The sequence below is a fragment of the Myotis yumanensis genome, unplaced genomic scaffold (genome assembly GCF_028538775.1).
Source record: "Myotis yumanensis isolate MYYU_CA2020_CCGP unplaced genomic scaffold, mMyoYum1.0.hap1 SCAF_17, whole genome shotgun sequence".
NCBI classification, from domain to species: Eukaryota; Metazoa; Chordata; class Mammalia; order Chiroptera; family Vespertilionidae; genus Myotis; species Myotis yumanensis.
In genome coordinates this window covers 9,753,813-9,770,684 of record NW_027223768.1, presented here as the reverse complement: position 1 = coordinate 9,770,684, position 16,872 = coordinate 9,753,813, and the positions used below count along the sequence as shown (strand labels likewise).

The 16,872-nt window shown below is 46.7% G+C and overlaps 1 protein-coding gene across 1 annotated transcript in view; it reads right to left on the bottom strand.

The window, feature by feature from the left end:
* Nucleotides 1-8,527: 8,527 nt before the first annotated feature.
* CD101 (CD101 molecule) overlaps nt 8,528-16,872 on the bottom strand; it is a 31,629-nt gene continuing 23,284 nt past the window's right edge. Inside the window, exons 8-9 of the mRNA XM_070395760.1 lie at nt 15,276-15,671; nt 8,528-9,418 (exon numbers count right to left, since the gene is read on the bottom strand). Of these exons, the coding sequence (XP_070251861.1) occupies nt 9,186-9,418; nt 15,276-15,671 (629 nt within the window). The 3' untranslated portion in view covers nt 8,528-9,185. The remainder of the gene's footprint in view (nt 9,419-15,275; nt 15,672-16,872) is intronic.

Below are 16,872 nucleotides of genomic sequence, written 5' to 3'. Positions count from 1 at the left end.
TGTTTTGGGATGGGGTGGGAGGGGGGTCACAGTTATGACTCAAATTAATAGGGAAACATCATTGGAGCCTACTTTTTTAAAATCCTCCCTTGAGCATATGTTTTTATTGATTTGAGAGAGAGAGGAAAGGAGAGAGAGAAAAAACATGGATGTGAAAGAGAAACATTGATTGGTTGCCTCTTGTAAGCACCCCGACCAGGGATCGAACCTGCAACCTAGGTATGTGCCCTGACCAGAAATTGAACCCGAGACTTTTAGATGTACAGGACAACACTCCAACCAACTGAGCCACACTGGCCAGAGCTAACCTAACCTTTTCTGAGGTGTATGCTAGGTGCTTTTACATGCATTCTTATTTCTCATAACTACCCTGCAAGTGGGCATTCTTTTATCCCCATTTTAAAGCATAAGATTTCAAAGTTCAGAGTCCTTAAGAGCTTGCCCCAAGGCCCTGCTCCTAACCTGCCTTAAGAGCCTCTCCTTGGACTTTGGAATCAAATTAATCTTCTCCCAGCTCAAAGTCACTAAGCTGACGCCAGCAGATGGGGACTGGAAGTCATTTTTCGAGATTCCCAATCCAGTTCTTGCCACTGTGGTATTTTTGTGAAGCATAAATTATTCAGTGATTCACGCAAATATTTCACCAACCCCACAGCCAAGCATTCAGATATTTGTGGTACATAGACATGGCTTAACAAATCCAAGAGGGAAAAAAAACAAACCGAGTCCTGCCATTTTCTAAATGATCACTAGGTGGCAGCATATTAACATAAAAACCAAACCGAAGGCCCTCCTCTTCTGAGACTATTCTTTTTGCTTAACAATAGGTAATGCTAATTCAATTTCATTTCATTGTGTGCCTTTCAAAAAACGACCATTTTCAATTCGTCCTTTAACACAGGCACAGTCAGGTTGCCATTATAGTAGGAACGACTCTGGTTATAATTTGAAAACACAGGAGACTTTACAAATTCTTTAGTCGTACCAATATTTTGTATGAATTTCAGTGGTGTTAAAATTGTATCCCTATTAACAGTCTCAGGACAAGGCAACCACCGATCTGCTTTCTGTCTTTAGAAATTTGCCATTAAACATTTTTAAGCATTTCACGTAAATGGAGTTGCAGAATATGTAGTCTATTGCCTCGTATTCTTTCACTTAGCATCATGCTTTTGAGGTTCATCATGTTATATAGCATGTATCTGTACTTCACTCCTTCTTATTGCTAAACAGTATTCCATGATATTCATTCACCAATTGATGGATATTTGGGTTGATTTCCCTCTGGGGTTATTAGGAATAATGTTATGAACATTAATACACACTTCTTTTTTTAAAAAATATATTTTATTGATTTTTTACAGAGAGGAAGGGAGAGAGATAGAGAGTTAGAAACATCGATGAGAGAGAAACATCGATCAGCTGCCTCCTGCACATCTCCTACTGGGGATGTGCCCGCAACCCAGGTACATGCCCCTGACCGGAATCGAACCTGGGACCTTTCAGTCCGCAGGCCGACGCTCTATCCACTGAGGCAAACCGGTTTCGGCAATACATACTTCTTTTTTTTTTTTTTTTTTTCATGTGGAATTTTTTTTTTTTTTTTTTTTTTTATTTTCCTCTTAAAGTATTACAAAGGGTATTACATAAGTATCCTTCCCCCCCCCCCCCCCGCCCTTGACAAACCACTACCCTCCCTTACCCCCCAGTGTCTTATGTCCATTAGTTATGCTTATATGCATGCATACAAGTCCTTCGGTTGATCTCTTACTCCCCTCCCTCCTGCCCCCCAACTCTCTCTGGCCTTCCCACTGCAGTTTGACAATCAGATTGAGGCAGCTCTGCCTCTGTATCTATTATTGTTCAAAAGTTTGTAATACATACTTCTTTATATGGGCATTTGTTTTCATTCCTCTTGGGTGTGGTTTTAATTTCTAAAACATGCATGTATTGCTGTCATGATTTTTTAAAATGTACTGACCACTCTATATAAGCAATTTAAAGCTGCAAACATGTCATGCTAGTTAGTAATTTTTATCAAGCGTGCAATCAACCAAAATCACATATTTCTTTTTTCACACGTGAACTCAAATCTCCCTTACCTGGTGCATCGAATTGCCTGAACTTAACTAGGGATTCTATCTTTCATCTCATTAGTTCTGACCCATCATTCTAACCTGTCCACTCCCGTCAGCTGGCTTATTAGTGCCATCTCCTGACTCCGTGTCAACTGAACACTTGACAAGCTGCTCCCTTTGCCTTCAAGTTGTCAGCAAAAATGCTCAACAGGCACTTGAGCACAACCTGGAGAGATGGCCAGGTAAACATGACGCTTAGTTGTCATGCTTTGGGTACGGTCATTTAGTCAGGCACGGAATCCCATAAATGCCGCTTGTTCCTTCTGGTCCAAGCACCTCGCTGCAGATCCTGCATGCTCTATATAGCTAGCTCTTGATTAACCAGCCTCCAAAGTATAGCAGAAAAGGAAGTGAGGTTAATCTGGGTGATTTTTTTCTTGGTAAACAGGACACAACACAGACTAGAAGCCACAAGGGGATGTGGCTCTTCAGGACAATGGCTGTCACCTTACACTCATTCCGTTGCATCATCTCCTGTCCTGTCAATTTGCCTCACAACACCTGTCACTTCTCACTTCTCCGCTAACCAGCCGCCTCCTTCCTCTCCCTCTTGGTCCTCTCTCAAGGTCTGCATGCATTTGAATGAAGGCTAAGTGAGGGATTTGCTTCAGTCCAACAATGAGAAGAGGAAGAGTTAATAACTCTTTTGATGAAGATCAGAGGCAGCCTTCCTGGGCAGCTCAGGGCAGCCCCTTCAAAAGGTCTAGCTCTTCCTAGCTCTTCAGTTCCTCTTTAGTACTTTCTCACGTTCCCTTTCCTGGACTGAACTTCCACCTTACTCAAAAGCAGAAACTGACAGACCAGCCCGGCCGGCTTGCCTCAGTGGTTGAACGTCTACCTATGAACCAGGAGATCATGATTTGACTCCCGGTCAGGGCACCTGCCTGAGCTGCAGACTTGATCCCCAGTGGGGGATATGCAGGAGGCAGTCGATCAATGATTCTCTCATCATTGATGTTTCTATCTCTCTCTTCCTCTCCCTTCCTCTCTGAAATCAATAAAAAAATATATTTTTTTTTTAAAAAAGGGAAAGAAACCGACAGACCTAAGGTGTTTCTCCTACTGTCCCAGACAGCAAAGCCTTGCCCCAGTGCTATGGCACTCGCTGCCTCTCCTGGTATCTGAAGGGCTTCTTCCTGTGGGCAGGCAGTCTTCCTCCTTCAGAAGTTGCCTGGTGCGGAGGGTGAGGGGAGGATGGATCAGAGGCCCATCTGCTCCCAAGGGCAGAGCTTGGGTGGGGCAGGGGGTGTGAGGTTCTTCTTTCTGTGGTTTGTTGGCTTTTATTTCTGCTTTCTCACTCTTATGTGCTAATTGCTCATTCCTTTTCCCCAATTCCTCTTTTTCACCTGCTTCCCCCATAACACCTCCTTCCAACCCTCAATACTTCTTTGGTCCAGAGGAGACAAAAATAGCATTTTGTGGTGGTTGTGGAGGACGCATGGCCCAGCTTCGTTGTGTTCCCACCCAGAGCTCCGCATGTGTTTAAGCGATCCCTTTTCCTCCTCCTTCAACTTTTCTCATGATGACACCATTCCTGCCACTTTAGTAATCACCCATTTCTTATGGAAGAGCTGGAGCATGGCTAAGTAGGAGGAGAGCGGGGTGGGGGTGGGGTGGGGGCGGGGGAAACAATTCTGCTCATTCGAATGGTTTTCCTTTTAACTTGTGTACCCTCCCCAAGTACCATGGACTGACTTAATTTTGTTCCTCCAAGCTTTGCTGGCCAATGTGGTAGTATTTGGAGATGGGGCCTTTGGGAGATAATTAGGTTTAGATGAGGTCACGGGGGTCTCTCTCTCTGTCATGTGAGGACGCATTGAGGAGTTGGCAGTGTATAAGTTGGGAGGAGGGCCCTCGTCAGTCAGTTGGCATCTTGATCTGGGACTTCCCAGCCTCCAGAACCGTGAGAAAATAAGTTCCTGCTGTTTAAGCCACCCAGTCTATGGCATTTTGTCACGGCAGTCTGAGCAGACGAATGCAAATTCCCAAGCTAATTATTTGCACCCAAATCTACATGTAAATTGAATTAGCTAATTAATACAGGTATAAAGAACCTCAGGATAGGAGTCTCTAGTGACTTCATTTCCCATTAATTCCCAATATTCACTTGGAACTCCTGGATTAAACTATCTTGACTCCTCTTTTAACTGTAAAGCGCTCAGACAATTTTATCCAAATATTCCTCTGTCCACACTGCCTTGATAGCCTGACTCTTTCTGAAACTTTACACTTCTCTTTCTCTAAATTAGCCTTTTGGGCTGAGGACCCAAGCAAGGATCCCATTTTGTGGCCAAGCCCATGCTTGCATTTCATTCTCTTGCCCTGTTCTCTCCACTATTGTGTTAAGAATTAGGTAGTAAAGTACGGCTGTCTGGTTTCCTTTTCAGGAGCAGAAAGGATTCAAACGGCCAGCTTGTCACTGATGTCAATAATGATGATGATCTCTAACATTCATGACTTCTCCTTCATATGAATATCTCATATAATCCTTATAACAAATCCTACGAAATAATGGGTATTATTCTCATTTTATGGAGGAGGGAATCGAGGCCAAGAGAAATTAACTGCTAAAGACTACACAACCGGTGAGTGATATCAGGATTTGAACCTAGGAGTCTAAGTCTAGAGCTCACATTCCTGACTATTGAGTTATCGAAGCACTCATTGGGCACATCATTTAAAAGGAGCAAAGCCGTAACCGGTTTGGCTCAGTGGATAGAGCATCGGCCTGCGGACTGAAAGGTCCCGGGTTCGATTCCGGTCAAGGGCATGTACCTTGGTTGCGGGCACATCTCCAGTAGGAAGTGTGCAGGAGGCAGCTGATCGATGTTTCTAACTATCTCTCTCCCTTCCTCTCTGTAAAAAATCAATAAAAAATATATTTTAAAAAAATAAAATAAAAGGAGCAAAAAGTCAAAGTGGAAGATCCTAAGACAGTGATGGCGAACCTTTTGAGCTCGGCGTGTCAGCATTTTGAAAAACCCTAACTTAACTCTGGTGCCGTGTCACATATAGAAATTTTTTGATATTTGCAACCATAGTAAAACAAAGACTTATATTTTTGATATTTATTTTACATATTTAAGTGCCATTTAACAAAGAAAAATCAACCAAAAAAATGAGTTCGAGTGTCACCTCTGACACGCGTGTCATAGGTTCGCCATCACTGTCCTAAGAGGAAGCAGTTGCAGCCTCAATTGTATCTCACTGCAGCTTACTTCTTAGGAGGGCTCAAATGTTGACTAGTTTTTTTGGGTGGAAAGATTACTAAATAGCATAGTTGCCAAGTGGAAGTCTCCCAGTTTACTGCATTTGAATGACCCATATTTAATACTACACTGAATACCTCTCTCTCCAGCAGGGAAAATGTTTCAGGTGAGGAATTTAGGTATATGTGTGTGTTGGGAGCTGATGTTGGACAGAGCCAGTAACCCTTACTCAATAGTGACGCTAACTCCAGCCACTTCAGACTCCTAAACACTGCTCAATGTTTTCCTTCCATAGTGGTGCCTTTTTGCACACAGCACCCCAACTTGTCACTTTTATGGCTAGAAGGTACTTGGCCCACACTTAGGGAATAAAGACCATTTTGCATCAGCGCCCTCTAATGGGGCTGGTCATGCCTTGGCTATGGAGAACAGAAGATCCTCAAACCATTTCCTGCTGCCAGCAGGGTGGTACAAAGAGCTGCTGGAGACAGACCATTAAGCAACACAAAGATTCCCTAAAGACAGACTTTAGAACTTGTAGCATCCGCCTTCAGTCATGGGAGACTGTAACAAAAACATGCTCTTGTGTGTCTATTTGAACACCATCATAAGGCAACACAGAGGAGCTATTGAATCAACATGCATTGGGTTGAATGGAAATCTGCAGATCAGGGCAGAGTGCAAAGCGGTCCCCTGCTCTTATAGTCTGAATCCTTTTCCCCTTCTTGGAACAAACCAGCACTTCAAGAGCCTGTGACAAAACAAGCACCTGTCACGCTTATTACAGAAAGAGCCCAGGACTAGTCAGCCAACGTCAGTTTGAGCCCTTACTCTTCTGCAGATGGCTGGGTGATGCTAGATAAATCCCCACCCCTCTGAATTTCAGTTTCTTGCCTATAGGATGGGAAGAAGATTCCCTTTCACACGAGGAGGCCATGAAACTCTGAGATGATGAACACCTGTCCCATTGTAAGAGATTATGATGGCAACATGACTTCAATCTACCATTGCGTTCATCTGCTGCCATAAATCCGTTGTTCCTATAGATGCCTCAGTAGACTGAAGATAATGAATGGAGCCTATTCCTGCCTTAGTCATCTCTGTGTCATCTCGTCCTGGACAGAGTAAGTACTCAACGGGATGGTGTGGAGTTTCCATCGCTAGTAGGAGTGTGGTGGAGAGGATCCCAGCTGCAGAACTGCTGGGCTAGACACCAATATGGAAGCCTTAGATTCTTTATTAAATTAATCAGATCTGTAACTGGTGCAGAAATAATAAGTCAAAAAAAATAAAAAAGAAATAATAAGTCAAATCAAGTTTCCCAGGAACATAACATATGGTGAAGACAGATAGAACACTAGCCACTTAAAGAGAGCAGGATTGTCAAACATTTTCCATAAAGAGCCAGACAGCAAACATCTCAGGCTTTGCGAAGGCCCTACAGTCTCCATAGCAACTGCTTGACTCCGCCATTTTGTCATGATAGTGGCCACAGAGAATATGTGGGCAAACGGGAGGCAGGGGCTGTATTCCAACAAATTGTAATTTAAAAAATAGGGGTGGGCTGTATTTTGCCCAGGGGGCGTAGGTAGCTAAGTCCCGAGGCAGAGGTTTGTCCTGTTGCCAGGGAGAATTTTTATAACACAAGCAAGTAAAGTAAAACCAGGTGGTGACCCAGAATGGAAAAGTTTAAATCAACGAGGAAAGGTGAAGTTCTCCGTTAAGTTTTAAGAACTAGGATGAACAAGTACGTAACCAGGGTGAGTAGAGATTTCGTGTAAAATGCCTATGGAAATGGGTGAGAACAAATTTTATCCTAGAAGTTCAAAAAGGAAAAGAAGAAGACTGGGGGGTTTTCGTTGCCTGAAACCTCACCATGAGCCAGAAAGTGCAATGTGGCTTCTCAGAAAATCCGACATGTTCCACACCCCATCACTGAAAGCAGAGCGTCCAGAACAGACAAGGTGATCAGCAAGGGGAGTGGGGCTTGGTCCCCACCGGGTCCCTCACACCCATCCCAGGCCGGACACAGGACGCTCACTGGGAAATGATCATCCTCCGACTCCGCTGGGTGGGGGGCAGTTAGATATTCCAGTGTCACCTCTGGCAGCCTCTGTGCTGTAGTCAAACATGCAACAGTGGCACTTGAGCTGAGAGCTGAAAGGCAGTATCCAGGTGGAGAGAGAGGCAGTGGAGGGAGGGGAAGCACCAGAATCCACTGATTCTCTGCCTGGGCCCAGTTCTGCTCTCTTTCCCTTCAATATCCCAATGAAAATAGAGGTTTCTGGAAAAATTGGGACTTTCTAAGAAGTCTTAACTTGAGCTTTGTTCTCTGAAAGCTATGCTCCCTTTCCTGAGAGAAAGGAACGGTGTGCTGACGTGTCTAAGGAAACATTTGGAGTATTTCAAACGAGGCCATAAAGGGAGGTGAAGTTAAGGAACCAGTAGGTCTACAGTGGGAGTTCTCATAGCCACTGATAATCCCCCAGCAAAGGAACTAATTATGTTTGGAGAGGACGTCTGTGCCTGATAAAATAATTAAGAATAAATTGCTCTCCTTGGAAATGCAAATTACCGAGTGTTACAGCAATGCTGTCGGCCACTTAGATAATAAGTAGATGTTTTCTCAAGTCTGTTAGGTGACACTGATTGATTTTCAGTTCTGGCTGGAGCAGCTTTTGAAACAAAGAGAAGGGACGTCCCCTCAGGCCCAGTGGGGACAGTTGTCATCTCCTGGGGCACAGTTGTTGAAAGTCTTAAACCATGAACACCCCTTCTCCTCTGCCCCCTCCCCCCACCCCAATTATCCTCTTGACTTTTCCTGGCTGAGAATAGGGGATCCTGAGGAACCAGACTTGACTGGCTGTCCCCCTTGAACTTCTAGACCCCGCTGGAGTGGAAGGGGATGGTGACACTATGACTACCCCCCCCCACCCCCCCCAATAACTACCACAGCCCCAGAGTGCTGTCGGGTTAAAGAAAATTAGGCACTGGCTAAGAGCCAGGAGCCAGAGAGGACTTTAGGGATGGGGAGAAAGGGAAGCTATGATATGAGTCCTTGGGGGACTGACTGAGGCACTGTCGCAAAATTAAAAAAAGAAAAAAGCTTTTCCTTAGCGATGACTCAATAAGTCTTACAGAGAAAATGGAAAAAACAAATAAAACAAAGAAACTCAGGCTACAAAATGCTTTATCATTTCATCAAAGAACCAATATTGATGGCGCACCTGCTATGCAGAGCTCTTGAGTGGCATTTACAGATGAGATTTCTGCCTCGAAGGAAGTCACGTTCTTGTTGGAGGCAGATTTACTGGGAACGAAGGGCATATCCCTAATGCCTTTTGGCTCACTGGCATCCCTTCCCTACTCCTCTCCGCTGGAGGCTAAGGATTACCTGGAGCCAGTGGGACAGGTCGCTCCTGGTGTCTTCAGGGAATCAGTGATGGAAGAGTGAGGAGAGCCGAGGGCAGCTCCCCTTGGGCACGGCTGTAGGATCTCACTTCATCTCCCAGAGGCTGTGTGAGGGCAGGCCTCCTCTGCTCACAGATATTAAACCTGAACCTTTGGGCGGCATGATGAATGAAAACGGGGTACTGAGGCCATCTAGCTCCTCATTGTTGGGGGGATGCAAGGGGTAGATGAGGTCACACATAAAGAAACATGTAACAGTGCCTGGCACCACATAACACGCTCGATAACCTGTTTCCTCTGGTTCCTGGGTAACTTACCCAAGGCCACAGATACCGAGAAGGGCAGAACCAGGATTCAGCCACACCCTGGTCTGATCAGTCCCACCGCAAAGTCCACACTCTTCACAAGGCTGCGCGCCTCTTGGGATTCAACTGTCTTCCTCTTCCTCCTCCTTGGTGGTGGCGGGCCCATCGCCAGCCCCCTTCAAGCTCACCCAGAGGGCCTTTTCTCTCTGGGAGGTTAGCCTCAGTGCCGACAACTTCCTGGCCTTCCAGTAGAGGCAGAGGGTGGAGACGAGCAGAAGGAACACAAGGAAGGGGCAGATGAATAAAAAATAGATCAAAGGTGCCGACGAGCAGATCCTGGAAGGAAACGAGGGCTCTACGACAAAAAGAGAGAAACAGAGGATCATTAGTCTCCCACTTACTTGCACTAACCAATCTTATACATTCCTGGGAGTCACGGTTACAGGCAAACACACGTGAAAATGACACCCAGAGAGCAGCCGGCCCCTGGAGTCACGTGTGAGGAGCAAGGGGGGAGTGTGGGAGCCCAGAACTCCGAGGGTGCTCTTCCAACTGACCCCCTCGCCCAGCAATTTCCAACCACCGCAGGCTCCAACGACCTACTTAAAAACTAGCAGCCAGGAGGAAACGCAAAACAAAAAAGAAAAACCTCTCCTTTAATCTTCTTTCCTCAGAAAAGATATCTATAATTCAACCCTCGTTCTCAACTCTGCTGCCGGTCCCGATGTTTTCACTGAGTTATTCCCACTGCTGCTGCTTCCTAATCCCTCCCCTCCCCTCTCTCTCTCACATGCAGGGGCCTCATAAAATAGCACCTCCAAACGGGTCTCACTCCCCAGGCCCCCTCCATTCGGCTCCTGTCCTGTGCTGTTCTTACTGCCGCCTCCCCCTGGCATGCCCTCTGCACCCGAACCCTCTGGCTCCTCTTCCTCCCCCAGGGGGTCCTGTCATCTCAGCGACAGTTCTCTTCTATCCGCTTCCACTCAGACCTACCTGTTCAGATCTCTTTCAATCCCCTTCTAACCATCTCTTTTGTTCCATCACAGGTATGTCTGATGGTGCCATCTGTTTCTACGGGCCCTACAGTGCTTAGCACATGTGCTTGATAATGTCTGCTGATCTGAACTAGATTGGACTGCCGGGGGCAGAGGATACTATATAGAAAGGCTTGCTGAAGACACCCCATCCGCAGCTGCAGTCCGCGGGGAAGCGCTGGCAGTACCAGACACATGGAGCACATACATGCAGCCCCACAGCGGGCCCCGGCCGCACAGCCAGGGAAGCAGCCGGGAGGACCGCACCCCCCACAGGCTCCAGGACACAGGACCTTGAGTTACTGGGTAAGCACCAGGCTTACAGTCTCTTGATGCAGAGAGAGACGCATGTTTCATGAGACACCAACTGCCAAATGTAGCCTTCAGCTACGTTTACTGATGACAGGATATTCAAAACCAGGGCTGTTCTGAAAATCTGGTGCTAACAGGAGCTGTGCTTTCAAGGGAAATTTGTAATAACATAAGCAACTTCTTTTCTTAGAGGTTAAGCTATAGGATTCTTGGGATGTAAACTCGTTGAGATGAAAACAACAAATTCCGAGGTCATTTTGATAACCATATACGACAAGGATTCCATTTTTTGGTATTACTGATGCATTTTGCTCCTTGAAGAACGTGTCTTTGTTGGAAGTCAAGAATCTAGACACTGGTCCAGCCTCTGCACTGGCAACTCCGGGAGGACAGGGCCTATGTCTCATGCATCTTTTCTGTGCAGCGCTTTGTCCACAGGTCATCAATGGAGACTGATGGATGAATCCATTACGAGAGTGAATTCCACACACAGGGACCCAGGGGCGTGCCTGCCCTCTTCTTACACAGAGTGAAGGTCATCGCTGAACAGGGCTGACAAGGCGCTGTGGGGCTTCATTGTCTGCATTTTCTCTGGTCTCGTTTAATTCTCCACCTTAAATCTGGTTTTGGTTTCTGAAAAGCTAGATTTGAATCCTTCATCACCCCCTCTCCACATCCTATCTAACCCCTCTCTGAGGCCCTGCTTGATTACAACAATTCTCATACATCTTATCTGAATAGATTTGAGGGCATTTGGTTAAGAAGGACAGATAGCCCTGCCCAAGTGGTTCTTGCTTAGAGCATGGAACCGATATGCCTAGGTTGTGGGTTTGATCCCTGGTCAGGGCACATACAAGAATCATCCAAGGAATGCATAAGTAAGTGTAAAAACAAATCTCTTTCTCTATCTCCCTAAAATTTTAAAAATTTTTTTAAAAAAGAGGAGGAGGAGGCACAGACAGAGATGCTGAAGAGACCAAAGGCTAAGGGCCTTGGTACTTCATACTACTCCTGTGCAGAGTGGTGATTGAGCACCTACCATAGTATTGTGGAGAGCTGGCTTCAAATCCTGGCTCTTCCACTTATCATGACTGGCATTGGACAAGTTATTTATCCACTCTAATCATTAGTTCCCTCATCAATCAAATGAGGATAATAATTTCTAGAGTCGCAATGAGATAATGCATAATAAAGCATTTCACATAGTGCCTAGTGCATTTGTTGAGTCAGCAAGGAATAAATATCAGCTAGGATGCTACTGAGAAAGTTAGGAAAATCACAGGCAACTTTCTCGGAGAGATCAGAGAGAAAACAGGCTGAGCCTGCTGACTCCTCTCCGGGGCCACAGGCTTGGTCCTGTTCTTCCACAGGCCACGTCTCTTCCTTAAATCCCTGAGCCCTCAGCCCCCAGGGTGACATTCACTGAGAGCCACGTGATTACTTAGGAGACTCTGGCTTCTTTTTCTAGTCATGGAAGGTAGAGAATTGGGAGGTGGGAGTCCACAGTACCCACGTATCACTGTTGCTAGGATGGTGGTGTGACGGTGGGGAGATGGGGCCAGCACATAGAACAGGGGTTCTCAACCTGTGGGTCGTGACCCCTTTGGGGGTCAAACGACCCTTTCACAGGGGTCGCCTAAGACCATCGGAAGACACATATATAATTACATATTGTTTTTGTGATTAATCACTATGCTTTAATTATGTTCAATTTGTAACAATGAAAACACATCCTGCATATCAGATATTTACATGACGATTCATAATAGTAGCGAAATTACAGTTATGAAGTAGCAACGAAAATAATTTTATGGTTGGGGGTCACCACAACATGAGGAATTATATTAAAGGGTTGTGGCATTAGGAAGGTTGAGAACTGCTGACATAGAAGGTGAAAAGAGCTCTGGTACTTGCTTTTTCTGCCACTGAGAGGCTAACCTTCAGTGTGAAGGCACTGCCAGGGGGCTTGACTATCTTAATGGGGAGGAGGCTGCTCCGCTTAGAGCAGTCTGCCATCAAAGGGTGGCAATGTGGGCTCTTCACAGCACCGATCGGCCACCAGCTAGCAACCGCCAGCTCCATTGCTTCCAAAGGACCTCTCCTGGGAGGACAGTGTTTGCTCTGGATCCCGCAATCACCATTTGCCACCATCTGCCTCACCCCTATCTGGGTTAGAATTAGTGACATTCAAAACCATTAAGGTTTGGCATTTTGAATTAATCCAAGTGAGTACCCAAAGCTCAAAGTACAAGGCGTGCAAGACTGAGCCAAAAATGTAATGAGAATATTTCATCATGAGGTTTAATTTATAACATGCTTCTACCCGCAGCCAAACACGTCACCAGGAACATTCGGAGGAGGAAAGGTACGGGACAGTCAGGGGGCTACCAACTCTTCCCCCACCCTAACGGAAACTTGGGCAACTGACGGCCATGTGTGGCCGTGTGGGAGAGTCGGCTCCTGCCAAGAAATAAAAGTAGGGTTAGCCCTGACCAGTTTGGCTCAGTGGATAGAGCGCCAGCCTGAGGACTCAAGGGTCCCGGGTTCGGTTCCGGTCAAGGGCATGTACCTTGGTTGCGGGCACATCCCCGGTGGGGGGTGTGCAGGAGGCAGCTGATCGATGTTTCTCTCTCATCGATGTTTCTAACTCTCTATCCCTGTCCCTTTCTCTCTGTAAAAAATCAATAAAATATATTTTAAAAAAAAAAGTAGGGTTAGGTAAGCTGACACAAGTGCATCCCCCAAAAAGTGAACGCCTGACAGCAGCCAACACAAGACTGGTTTGCTCATTCTTTCATCAAATACGTGGTGAGCGCTGTGTGTCAGGCCTTGTTGGGGGCACGGGGGTAGCGTGGATAAATAGCACGGTCTCTCCAGAAACTTCAGGGTGGTAGGCGCACATATCTCCAGTGAGGACCCACTTTTTATCTTTGTCCAAATAAAAGCTTGGAAAGAGTAACAAATACCATACTACTACAAATAACCTAGTTCCCGGGAAGCCCTATAGCTTGTCCATTCATTAATCATAGAGAAGTCTGTAGAATAACACATCTATGTCTGGGGTCGGAGGGTGAGGTTAAAAGACTGAAGCGTCTGCCTTTGCTTAGTCACAGCTAAGGAGGTAAGTTGGAGAAGAAAATGCAAGGTTGGTTCCCCCAGGGAAATGCCTCTTAACATCTCTGCCTTCGCTGGAACCACGCGCTCCAGTTTTGTTACCTGGTCCCAGACACCTGACGATGTCACTCCCCTGCTTGAACTTGTTCAATGGCACTCCATAACTTCTCTGATAAAGTTCACTTTCTTTAGCTTCATATTTCAGACACGTTTGAGATCTATACCTCTCCATCTCACTAGCCTCATCTCCTGCCATCTTCAATTGTGAAGGATACTAAGACCACTCCATGTTTAACATTTCCTTTCCAGGGACCATCTGTTTAAAACCTCACCCTTGTTTTATAAAGAGGCCACAAAGAGATGCAATTTGTAGTTATGTACTAAAGTATACACTTTTTACAGTTACTATCTATTCTACTGAAAAAAGTGCTGATTCGGCAGAACTTAGGAATTTCTATGGGAAAACATATAGGGAATGCGCTCAGGGGTGTGGGACTTCCATAATTGTTGGAATGGAAGAAAAGCTGATAGGAAGAAAAATTCTGCTTGGAGGCTCGGGAGGAAAATTCACTGACGAATGGGCAGGGGAGAGGATGATGGAACCCCAGGGAGCAAATCAGATAGCTCTGACTTCCACTCTAGAAGCCCTGCTGGGGTAGCTGGGAGGCGGCCACCTATCCCTACTCCTGAGAAACTTCCATTTGTTCCCAGCAGCAGTCTCCCTCCTGAGGAGTGTCACCAAAGCTAGCGGGTGTCCTAGGAATGTTATCTCTATCGATCCTTTGTACCCTTCCTTGGGGTAGGGAACCAAGACCACACCGCTGCCTCTCTGATGACCCTTTTCCACAGTTTGTTTAGTTCATCGCTCACCCCTCACCTTCTCCTTAAACCCCACCGGGCAGAAGTGGCTCAGAGAACGAGCTGGCTACAGCCTCTGCCAGCTCATTGATCGCCAGGGAAGATTTACTGGTCTGGCTGGAGACATTTTTGCTTTCATTAACAACTGCTTAATAAATGGCTATGATACGCTTGGCACGGCACTGGCTGGAAGGGTGCCTTCTTCTCCCCCAGCGTCTCTTGTTCCACCTCCGTCCTGAATCTGTGGGCTCAGCTGGATAGGACGACCTTCCCACACAGAGAGGGGCCACCCTTTGGCCACTGGTCTTCAAGGAGCTTGCCTCCCTGTTGGAGCCTGTAAACAAGCCTATCAGGTGCATTTCCTCCTCTGAGGCCTTCCAAGGTGCAAATAGGAGAGGCACATCACGTGACTGTCCCCATCAAAGTCCTGATAGTTGGCTGAGCACACAGAGAGATAAGAAGCTTGGCTCTTGGTCACTGAGAAAGGTTTTTCCTCCTTGTTTTGTTTTGATTTTGACTCAGGGAGCAGAGATGAAGCTGATATTGGTTCAACCAGATCAGAGGTAAAGTCACCAGGTCCCTCTCCTTCCTCCCCACCCCCACTGCACATCAGCATCCTGACATTCAAGATCAGCCAGGAGGTAAGGATGTCTGCTGCACACACGCTAGCAACCACGGAGTCCCCTGACATCTCAAGGTCTATGCTAAAACCTCAAGTAGGCCTTGTCTGTCCAAATAAGTTACTTCCGAGAGAAAAGACAAAGTCGCTGTGTTAGGGAGTCTGGAACTGTTTTCAGCCTGAAGAAGGAGCCAACCATAGCTGAGAGGGAAAGGAGAAGAGGGGAGACAGAGGGCCTCCTGCCCATGAAACAAGCCGGGGTGACCCCTCGTTACCTGAGGGCAGCACCGTGAGCACCATATGCTGCGACTCATCCGACGCCTGGCTGACCCACTTGCTTGGGGTGCCATGGAGCTGCCACTCCACCACCCGGCACCAGTACTCCCCAGCATCCTCCATCTCCACCCGACGAAGCTTCAGGACGAAGTCTGCAGGGGACGAACGGTAAGAGTGCAGGCGCCTCCTGAGCCGCTCTTCACCATACTCCAGCAAGCCGTCGTGCTGCAGGTGCACCAGCTTCTTACTTCCAGAATGTTCTCTGGCCCAGTACCACGTCACAGAGAACAGGGAGGCCGAGCCGCCCGCGCTCTCCAGGCCGCAGTGCATGGCCGCCTCTCCGTGCTCCGTAGCATTTTCCGTCCAGTGCACCTTGGAGACACGGACCTTAGTTCCTAGGAAATAAAATGGCGGTAAGTTAGAGAAGAACCCGGACTTGTAGACCAGGCACCTCCTCTGAAGCACCTCACTCTCCCGGAGGAGATCCAGCTGATACTCTTTAGACATCAGGTCCTTCCTCTTCAACACTTTTCTTTGACCTCTGTCCTTCTTCCATGTTTGCGAGAACATTCTCTGCTATGAATCAAACCAGCCACTTCCATCCTTTAGCCATACCTCTTATCTGCCTGACCTGCTGCTGAAAGCCACCCAGCTTCGGTGGCTGCTCTGCCTGCTGCTTTTACTTCTCCCTGTCACCTGTCTCTTCTGCTTCTCAGGGGGACCAGTCAAAACTTCCACTCCACACCCCCGACCCCCAATCCCTCAAGTGAGCTATTCCACCTTGCCCTTCCTTCTTAGCAAATCGCCCTCCTCCCACACACCCGGGGATCTCGGGTGGAGACACAGGGAAGGCGGAGGCTGTCTGAGAGACTGACCATTTTTGTACAAGCGTTAGACTACTACTCAAGGAGACCATTTACCTTATTGGATTAGACTAAGTTTTAAACAGATTTTGACACTTACTTAAAAATTTTTTTTTCTCTCTCATCAGGTAAGGAGTTGTAATGAAGGCTAGAGTAGTTACAAGCAAACAAACAGAAAAGAAAGCATAGTATGTACTAAATGTTAAACTCTACTACAAACAAATGTATTAATCTCTCTTTAAAAGAACAGCTTTGTGTGGTGAGGGCCTGGGGCGGGGGGGGACAGGTGCAGGCTAGAAGGGGACAGTGGAGGGAAGGGGGTCACCTGTAATACTTTCAACAATAAAGAGAAAACAAAAAAGAACAACTCTGCCTGATCCTGGATTCTTTTTCAGTTACCATTCTTTACTCTTTCCTTCTCTTGATGGCAAAGCATGGGAAATACTAGCTTATGTGATAACCTAGTATTTACCTGCTTCCTCCCTTCAAAGTACTACATTATTGCAGCCAGCCCTCCAATGCCACTACCATCCTCTGGCCAGGTCCCCATTAAGGGCCTGATTTCCTGCTCTGGTGCCCTCTGTGGTTTTTGTCACCGAAGTTCATTTCTTCCTGAACTCCTCTCCTCTTCTGATTTCAGAGAAAATGTCCCTTCTCAGGATCTTACCCTGGGCCTTTTCCTTAACCCGCTCCTGACACCAGGGTGCTCAGCTGGCCACTGCAGCAGCCACAC